Source organism: Parasteatoda tepidariorum, chromosome 2 (assembly GCF_982258835.1).
Source record: "Parasteatoda tepidariorum strain Cologne lab strain chromosome 2, Ptep-v5.0, whole genome shotgun sequence".
NCBI lineage: Eukaryota > Metazoa > Arthropoda > Arachnida > Araneae > Theridiidae > Parasteatoda > Parasteatoda tepidariorum.
The window spans coordinates 87,982,094-87,992,872 of NC_141756.1; the positions used below are offsets into that span (position 1 = coordinate 87,982,094).

The 10,779-nt window shown below is 27.3% G+C and overlaps 1 protein-coding gene across 1 annotated transcript; it reads left to right on the plus strand.

Annotated features, from left to right (window-relative positions):
* Window positions 1-65: 65 nt before the first annotated feature.
* Window positions 66-8,991, plus strand: LOC107439852 (heparan-sulfate 6-O-sulfotransferase 2). Its single transcript, XM_016052585.5, has 2 exons — window positions 66-820; window positions 6,637-8,991. Exons 1-2 carry the CDS (start codon window positions 255-257, stop codon window positions 7,319-7,321), a joined length of 1,251 nt encoding a protein of 416 aa, XP_015908071.1. The 5' UTR covers window positions 66-254; the 3' UTR covers window positions 7,322-8,991.
* Window positions 8,992-10,779: the final 1,788 nt, after the last annotated feature.

Genomic DNA, 10,779 nt, shown 5'->3' on the forward strand with positions numbered 1-10,779 from the left:
GGCAGTTAAATATCACATGACTTATAAGTTTTATTTTCTACTCTGTAACTGTAGTACTCTGAACTTCTAACTGTAGCTTCACCTGTAAAAATTCATTAACAAAATCAAAACAAATACAAAATGAAAGACTGACATCTGTGTTTGTAAATCACATATTTATATACAATTACTTTATTTTTATTTCATGCATCAATACAAATGTTTGATGTTAGACAAAAAATGATCTCTTATGTTAGTCAAAGCGAGTTGTAACTATGCACATATTTTCTTGGCGATTCTTTCGATATTTCACCTTTAGCATTCTTGTAGCTTGTTTTTTTATTATTTCTTTCTTATGGTACTTTTGTTCCAATCAATCATGTTCACTAAACAGCTATTTACTATCGAACAATAACAACCCTCATTGGCGAAAATTAAAAGCAAATCGTGAAATTTTATCGAACTGGTCTATAGCTAATAAACCTAAACCAGTTAAATATGATAATCAGGGTGGTAAAATAACCACCTCTAAAATAACTGTTGCCAAATCAGACTTTAATATAAAAGGATCTGATGTCATTGTGTTTCTGCATATTCAAAACACTGGAGGTAGTGTTTTCGCTCGACACATGGTAGAGGATTTGCAACTAGAGAGACCTTGCCAATGTAGAAGAAATCGTCGAATCTGCCGTTGCTATAGGCCTGATAAATATGGCAGTACATGGTTTTTTAGTCGGTACACTACAGGATGGAAGTGTGGAGTTCATCCAGATTGGTCTGAACTATCGAACTGTGTTGATCATATTATGGATGAAGATGAAGGAAAGCCTGTAAAGCGTCGGTTAGTATTATGTTAAATATTTTTTTTTTAATTTCCTAAGTTATATATAGAGATTATATAAAGATTTAAGTGCTCTAGCTACTCTAAAAGTTTTCGAAATTTTGATTATGAAATTCCGTCGTCAAAGACACGAAAGTTAGTAAAAACATAATAAAAATTATGAATAGTTTTGTAGATTAAAAGTGAAATCAGGAGGTGACATTTAATTATAGAGATTTTTATTAACTTGTTTTTCTCTTACCTTGTACTATTGCAATAAAACCAGTTTCAAAACATAATACAATTTAAAATTAACATAATTAACAATGTAATAAAAACATAATAAATTGACATAATTTAAATGAACACAAGTTAAACTTTCGTCTTTATTAATCTATGTGATGAGAGTGTGAAACTTTTTACTGCACTGCATTGATTTTATTATTACCTTTGTAGTCTACAATTAAAAAAAAATCAATATCTTATGCTAAATAAGAATAATTTTACTGTGTAGGAATTGAGCAATAACATGGTGGGGGATCCATTGCTGCATCCACCAAAAATTGCTGAAGGTGCAGGTAGCCTTTCAAAATCTGATGGTGTAGAATTTGAGGCTGCGAGTAGCAGGCTGCTCTTCATTACCTGCTGATACTTTCAGCCCAGTTAATGAAGCAGGTGAAGAAATTTCTTCAATTGATTCTACCCAAAAAACTGTTGATGTGGAACCCAACTTGGAGGCAACAAGTACATCAAATAAACATAGAACTGTATTTGATCAAACTTGGTTGCAAAAATTTCAATGGCTGCAACATTGCAAAACGGATGGTAGGGAAATTCTATTGTGTAAACTATGCATGAAACACAAGAAAAACTCTGGCTCTCCATGGGTGGAGAAGGGTTGTGTAAGCATCCGTTTAGATAAAATTAGAGGCCATGAAAAGGCATTGGCACATCTTGAGGCAATAAACACTGAAACCGATGCTAAATGCAATAATTTAATCGATTCAACAACGAATGAAGATACAAAAACTTTCAAGGCTGTGACTGCAGCGATGAAGTATCTTAATTTTTTCATTAAGCATAACTTGCCATGCTGTATACACCAGTTACACAGCTGTCAATGAGCTGTTAGAGTGCATGGCCAGCGTTCAGGAAGAAAAAATTCTAACTGATATCAACAGTAGCCCTTTCTTTTCTGTGACTATAGATGTAACATCCGACATTAATAATAAAAAACATGTGGGTGTAGTCGTCAAATACATGAAAGATGGAGAAACAAAACACTCTTTTGTAAGAGATTGTTGTCTACCAGATGGAAAGGCAGACACAATTTTATCGACCTTATCAGAAGTTTTCAATGACTGTGGTTCCATAAATAAAATGTCCGCATTCGTAAGCGACGGAGCCAGTGCTATGGTAGGAAAAAGAGGGAGTAGTCACAAAATTAAAAAAAAGAAAACAACAAAATAATATCTGTAAATTGTATGAACCACAGATTGGCATTGGCAACAAAGGATAGCTTTGAGTGCCTTAAAAGGTTCGTTAAAGTGGACTAGATTGTATATAGTACTTACAAGTATTATAAAAGCAGTTCAGCTAGAACGACTAGTTTGAAAAATGCTCATAATTTATTTAATGTTGAGAATAGAGGTACAACAATTAAAAGAGTGGGCTTCACTAAATGGTTATCCCACAATGAAACAGTAAATTCAGTTCGTAAGAACTATGAAGCCATATTGGCTGATTTAGAAAACGCTGCAGTGAATGACTCTTCAAAACAGCTTTCCGAGCCAACTGCCAGCGGTTTACTAAAGCAATTTCAGAGTTATGATTTTTTTAAAGCAATTCACTTCCTATGTGATGCGTTATCATCAGTCACACATCTCAATTTAAGCTTACAGCAAGAAAACATAGACATAGGATTGATAGAAACAAAAGTACGAAGCACTTTAGCTGAATTGGAGAGACTTAAAAAGAAACCCGATGGGACTTTTTGCAAAATGTTGGGGGAACATGCTCGACTCCTCAATATAATGGCACCAATTGGACCGAGCGATGGTGCTTTTGAGGAAGACGCTAAGGAGTTTTTAGATATTCTAATTAAAAACATATCAGAAAGATTGGAAAATCAGTAAGTGATATCACATTTGAGCATATTTAATTTAACAAGATTTGTAGACGGATTGTCAATAGACTTGTATGGCAATTCAGAAATAATTGAACTCCCAGATTATTTTGATTTTAATGAAGAATCGTTGTGTGAAGAATGGAGTGACTTTAAAAATCTTTTATCTTTCCATGTTAAGTATTCCAAACAGTGTGCTTTGTATCAAAAAACTAAACTCAATAATGCATAAAACAAATAGCTCCAGTAGATTTCCTTTAATTACCGAATTAGTTACAATAGCAAATATTTTACCTGTTTCTAATGCAGAAGTTGAAAGAGTGTTTTAAGGAGTTTTTAGATATTCTAATTAAAAACATATCAGAAAGATTGGAAAATCAGTAAGTGATATCACATTTGAGCATATTTAATTTAACAAGATTTGTAGACGGATTGTCAATAGACTTGTATGGCAATTCAGAAATAATTGAACTCGCGGATTATTTTGATTTTAATGAAGAATCGTTGTGTGAAGAATGGAGTGACTTTAAAAATCTTTTATCTTTCCATGTTAAGTATTCCAAACAGTGTGCTTTGTATCAAAAAACTAAACTCAATAATGCATAAAACAAATAGCTCCAGTAGATTTCCTTTAATTACCGAATTAGTTACAATAGCAAATATTTTACCTGTTTCTAATGCAGAAGTTGAAAGAGTGTTTTAAGGAGTTTTTAGATATTCTAATTAAAAACATATCAGAAAGATTGGAAAATCAGTAAGTGATATCACATTTGAGCATATTTAATTTAACAAGATTTGTAGACGGATTGTCAATAGACTTGTATGGCAATTCAGAAATAATTGAACTCGCGGATTATTTTGATTTTAATGAAGAATCGTTGTGTGAAGAATGGAGTGACTTTAAAAATCTTTTATCTTTCCATGTTAAGTATTCCAAACAGTGTGCTTTGTATCAAAAAACTAAACTCAATAATGCATAAAACAAATAGCTCCAGTAGATTTCCTTTAATTACCGAATTAGTTACAATAGCAAATATTTTACCTGTTTCTAATGCAGAAGTTGAAAGAGTGTTTTCACAACTTAAATTAATTCTAACAGATAAAAGAAATTCTCTAAAATTTGAAGATATTAACAGATTAATGATATTAACGTTGAATAATGAGTGTAATTTTGTTGCTGCTGTAAAGAAATGAGGAAAAGACAGTTATTTTCATAAATGTTATTTATTTATTTATTTTTAATTAGTTATTCAAATATTTTTCTTAAAAATAACCAAACCTAGTTTTTCTTATAAAAAATAATTTTAATAATTTAAATTCAATTTAATAAAACCAGATAGAAAATATAAAATTTTCTTTCTTTTTTTAATTTTGAGCTTCACACTACAAAATATTATTTTATTTTAACAATTTGCTTACTATATAATTAAAAGCATAAATTATAGCATACGTTTTATTGAATTTTGTATGTTATTTAATAATTAACCTTTAAAAATGTTTTTTAATTTGTATTGTATTAAAAACAGTTTTTTTATGAAAATATCTTTAATAATTTAAATTCTTATTTCTTGCATAAATAATTTTTAATTTAATCAGATGAAGAAATATGAAATTTTCGATTTTTTTTTCAATCTTCAATTTTTAATACAAAATGTGACTACAAAATATGTTCATTTAAGCAGATTTTAGTTTCAGGCTTACCTAAAAAATAAAAATAGGAAATAAAAATAGACCACCATTAAATAAATGTTTTGATAGTTTCTTAAATTGGTTTAATATAATATTGGAGGAGAACTGAGTTTCTTAAATTGGTTTATATTGAAGGAGAACTGAGTAAGATGCTTTATTGAATTTTGTACGTTATTTTTTTAGTTAATCTTTTAAAAAAAAAATATATATATATTCTTGATTTGTTTGGTCTTGAAAATATAAGCTCATTTGAATTATTATTATTTTTTTTAATGTATATTATTTAATGCTGCATTTTCAATTATATTGTTGTGCTACTTAAAGCACCTATGATAAAATTAAGAACTGAAAAGCATTCTTTTAATTATTAAATCATTACTATAAGTACACATTTCTTATTTTAATAATGTATGCATGCATATTAAATAAATTACTAAGCTAATTAACTTGATTTATATGTTAATTTATGAATAAATTTTTCTAAATAATATTATTGCTTTGGTATTTTTTGTAAAGTAAAAACAGTTTTTTTTTCTTTTACTAATTGACAATGTTTTTTAATGGAATGTATAAAGCCCATAGAAAGAAATTATTGCCTTTTTAGAATAATAATGCCCTTTCTTTAAACTTTTGCACCCTGCCTAGAAGGAGCTCTGATTCTATGATCACTTCTAAGTCTTAAAACTATAGTGATGCAGTTTTAAATGAATCTATATTTAAATGAAATAACGAAGCCCAGATAATCTATTGTTATTTAAGTTCTTTCAATGATGAAGTTCTACTGTAAAAACAAAATGAATGTTTTTGAAAAAAATCATATTGTTTTAATATTAAAAATTATTACTGTTATATTTTTATTTGAATTTAACCTTTTTAATAATCCTGTCTATTTTTTTTTTCGTGAGTAGGACCAGTTTAATGCACTCTTTAGGATAACAACTTATTATTTAACTATGTTGAGAAGTTTGGGATGATTATCATAACTACATATCTTTTAACAAGCTTTTACTGAGCATTAAAATATGATAAATAGACAATATGTGGTTGATGATTGTATACATGTCTTTATCATTATATAAATTCTTATTTGCTAAACGTTCAAAAATTAATTTGTAAGTCTGCGCTATTTCTAACTTCTGCCATAGAAAACTTCTAGTCATTGTTTTATCACACTTATATTTTCATTTCACTGACATTTTACAACGGAAAACAAATTTTTTTGGTTGTATTTTGCAAATATTTGATGTTGTCTAATTTGAGTATGGGAATTTCAAATCTGAATTTAGCTTTGCTCTTAAAGCTGTAATTTTTTTTTTAAATGATATTTTTAGTCTATATTTTGTTGAAATGTTCAAGTTTAAAAATGTTATAGGAAGAAAGAGTCACATAAATGTTGCAACGCACTTTTAGGGTTGTTAGGGTACATTATCAGGAATTAAAATTGCATAGAAACTCATGCCCAAAAATACGTGGCTGAGGGTACTTCACTATTATGATCCGTACAGAAGTATACAAAAAACACTTTATAATAGGGAAATGCCCCTAGCGACATATGACGATATTTCTGGGCATAGGTTTCTATGCAATTTTAATCCTTATGATGTATTTTGGAAGTTTGTTGCTACATTTATGTGTCTACCTTGTTATACATAGCATTTTTAAACTTGTACATTTTGTCAAAAAAAGAAAGATTAAAAATGTAATTTTTTAAAAAGAAAAACTGGATCTTGGAGAAAGGAACAGATTGGAGATTTGAAATCAATTATACAAAAGTATTTAATATGTTTTTAAATTTCTCATAAAACAGAAATTGTGCCACAGTGTAATCTAAATCCATCTATGACAAATATGTAAATTTTAAAGACAAAAGTTATTCTACATTTCATGTAAGCAAAGGTGGATAGTAAACAATCATTATTATGAGATATTTCTTTCTGTATTTTTTTAAATTAAGGCTAATATTTGTTAATTTTAATTTAATTTTGAATATTTTTATAATGATTAAACTTTTATCTTTGCTTAGGTATTTCTTTATAACTGTTTTGCGAGACCCAGTGAAACGCTTTTTAAGCGAGTTTTGGCATGCCAGGCAAGGACAAAGCTGGTCTTCGTCAAGGCATTGGTGCAGTGGGGTAGAAGCTACTGAAAATGAATTGCCAGTTTGCTTTGATGATAAAGATCTTAGCCAGCTTACACTTGAAGAATTCATGAATTGCAGTTATAATCTGGCCATAAATAGACAGGCTCGAATGCTCTCTGACCTTGCGTTGGTTGGCTGTTACAATTCATCATCTTTATCTAAAGAAGATAAGGATCTCATTATTTTGACTAGTGCCAAAAACAATTTGCATAAAATGTCGTTTTTTGGCCTATCAGAATTTCCTAAAGTTTCACAGTACATGTTTGAAACAACATTTGGATTGAATTTTAGAGGCAAGAAATCTTCAGCTCGCGATGGTTCCAGCAAATCAGCTAGGAAAGAATTATTCAAAGAGATCAGTGCCAAAGATATTGAAACTATAAAACGTCTCAACTACCTCGACATTGAAATATATCACTATGCTAAGGATCTCCTATTTTTCAGATTTGAAAAACTTAAAGAAATTGATCCATCCTTTGAAAACAATTTTGAAATTTTAGATGAAGATAATCTTTCTTCTGAAAACTGGGCTGATAAGGAAGATTTTATCGACAATTTGTTGGATTAAAGCATTAGCATATCAGTAACATTTAGTGCCAATAATCATATCATATGTTTGCATGTTATATGTGTTTAGTTTTGTTTATTTTTCCAAAAATGGAAAGCTATGTTATTGTGTGTTGTTTTTAAGCTATTATTGATATACTTCATATGGCATACTACTTTATTCTTTAAATAGTATTTTTGCTTTCTTTTTACTCTTGCTTTTTTGGCAGCTATTCTATATCTACGCAGACTGTTTAAAGTCAAATAAATTAAAATATTTACTGCAGGTTAGTTAATAAAATCTAAAAACAACATTAAATATATTTGGTTCTTTCAATAATTCTTTAATTAATCAAAAATTAAAAATCTGACAATTAAACAGTAAAGTTTGTTTTATTTAACTAGTATGTTTTTAATCATATTTATTTAAAGGAAAACATTGATATTATTAAAATTATAAATTAATTCAGTATTATTTAATTTTTATTGCTACATAAAATAAAAACATAATTTTAAACTATTGAACCCTATTATTTTTAATATTTTATCTGATATGTGGTGTTGACTATGATTCTAAATTATTGTGCTATTATTATAATTCTAATTAGTAATCCTAAATTACTTTATAATTATTTCCATGACCTTTAACACAATTTGCAGAAATTACTTGTAGTCAAAAGAACATAATTTTGCCTTCACCTGTCTTTGCATTTAATTTTTTTTTTTTCCAATGAAAAATATCTGTTACTTCAAGTATATGTTTATTAATTTCTTTAGTAATTGTAATTTTTTTTAATTTAAATTTTTGCTTGTAAATTAAAGAAATATACTTGATGATTTTTAAGTTGATTCTAATAAACATTAATAATTTACTTTTTAAAATCAGTTATTATATGTTCAAAACTACTGTAGAAAATTATTTAATTTTTTTATAAACTGATATTAAATTTTCAAATGGTCCATTTTGTTTCAATCAATTTATTAATTCCAAACATTTATTCTCTTGAAAAATGTATATTTAGTTTTAAATTTTTTTTAAAGAAATGTATAGAATTAAATTATTGAAAATGATCATTGTTAAAAATTTTTACAATAAGTGGATACAGCAACTAATTTTTTTTTTTTTTATTTTTTAAAAAAAGTTATTTTTACACATTGAAATTATTGAAAAAAAATTTTTTTTTTCTCAAGAAAAATATCCTTATAACAGATTATGCACTATGTTTTCAATATTTTTTACCATAAGAGTTTTTTAAGTATTTTCTTATTAGTAAAATTGTGCTGTTAAATAAAAAATTGATAACAAATTGGAAAGATTTGATTTCTACCTATACAGCTAACATAAATATTCAAAAGTTCTATGCAGTTACTAGTAAAATGAAATTTTATACTTCAACATTTTGTTTTGACATAAATGCTCAATATGTAATGTGATGGAATACATCAAAGTATTTGTAATAGGTATTCTTATATGTATAAACAAAGAAATTTTAATAATTTCATCCCAAATTTGTGTTGCTTCTTCTTATTCAGTTTTAGAATCATAAATATGTTCAAGTTCAAAAGACTAGTCATTGTTGTAGATGGCTTAGTTCTGACAATCATGTAGTGTGAAGCTATTGTTTATATTTTTATATTAATTTTATGTGAGTGTAATTTTACAGGTAAAAAATAAACATACATGGATGATAATTTTGATTTGTCTTATTAGTTTTTGGAGATGATTGGTGTTATATTCAGTGTAATTGAAAAATGTTTCAATACAATATATTTTAATTAATTCTATCATTATCAAGCCTCCAAGAATCTGAAAAATGACCAAGGTAGCCAACAAAAATGTCTGGTAACCAATAAAAAATATCAACATCTCCCCCATTCATTTTTTCCAAAATTGAAATTTTGTTGCATACATTCATGCATAAAAATAAAATACCTGCGCATTACAAAACGAATGAAATACTAACTACAACAGGAAAAAAAAATGACAATTTTAAAAGAAGTATCAAAATATTTAAAATTTATGAGACTTGATTATTGTGATGTAATTTTTAATTTATAGAGGAAGTAATTTCTTTGTAAACTGAATTCAAAACTGTTAAATTATTGTCATTGAAAATAATTATGTAACAATTATTTAATTTTTTTTTTATTTAATTTAAAATACCGAACCATGATCGTTCAGACCTCTTTCAATAACCTGAGTAAATAAAAGTTAATACTTATTTTTTCTTTCCTTCTTTATAGCTTAATAATTTAGGGTGATGTTTCAGTTCTACAACACTTTTGTCTTTTCTCCATATTAATAAAATATTGTAAATAATTTTTAAGGTAATAACAGGGTGGCCACTCAAATCAGATTTCAAATTTCCCTGATTTTTCCAGATAAAAATCTTAAAATTTCCAGGTTTTCGTTTCTTTTTTCTTATTAAGTGTAGGATGTGTACAAGAAAAGTGTCTATATTATAAAATATTTTATTCAAAATGTTATTTTGACAATTTGGCAAGATTTTTTATTTATTTTTCAAATGTTTTGGTACAAAATATTGACCAACAAAAGAGTAAAATTAAATATTAATATATAGTTGGTTCTTAAAAAAACCATTTTTTAAAAATATGTTATAAAAGGTTAAAATGAAATAGAAAAAATTAGCATTAATGCAACAATTGTAACGATTTATCGACAAACATTGCTGTCAGCGATGGTAAAAAAATGTGTGATTGGTTGGCTTGTTGAGAAAAAATAATTCACAGATTTCCTTGAATGGGAGTAGAAAAAATTTCAGAAAAAGAGTGCAATATAAAATCTATTATCAAATTATAACCAACTAATTTTTGGAGAATTTTATAAAGTTAAAAATACAAAAACATTTTGTCAAAATAGAAAAAAAAATTACCACCAAAGCATCGGAACAAACTTGAGCCATAAATGGATTCAGCCCAAAGACAGCATTTAAAAATAGAAGCTAATATCCTAAATCTTTTTCCACCTACACCAGAATCTTTCCTAAATTGCACAGTCCCATAGCGGTCAAAGGTTTCTGCATTCGTTTAGCAACAGTAGGAAAATTTTATGTGACATTCTAGTTTAACAGCTGTAATGGAGCAAATTTTGATGCAAGCAAAGTATAGCTAAATTGATGATATTTCAATTGTTTGGCGATACATTTCCGTTAAAAAAAGTGGATATAATGGATGAAATAATTTAAATTAAGAAAATTAGTAAATAATTTAAAAAAGTGAAATTAAAAAAATTATCAAAGAAAAAATTTCCATCTTTTCTTTAAAATTCCCTGATTTTTCCAGGTTTTTATCCAAATTTCCTTGATATTTCCAGGTTTTTTCTAGTATAAAAAAATTCCCTGATAATTCCAGGTGGGTGGCCACCCTGAATAATGTTTAAGAATTTAATAACTATTGCACTCTACATAGTGAAGTAGGATCTTCATAAGAAATTCCATCGATGCATCCTTTAGTTTAATG

What these genes read in the sequence shown, in the direction of transcription:
- LOC107439852 (XM_016052585.5), top strand. Translation starts at nt 255, where the DNA reads ATGCACATATTTTCTTGGCGATTCTTTCGATATTTCACCTTTAGCATT. An exon ending in GGAAAGCCTGTAAAGCGTCG is followed by an intron (nt 821 to 6,636) that starts GTTAGTATTATG and finishes ATCTTTGCTTAG; the next exon opens with GTATTTCTTTATAACTGTTT.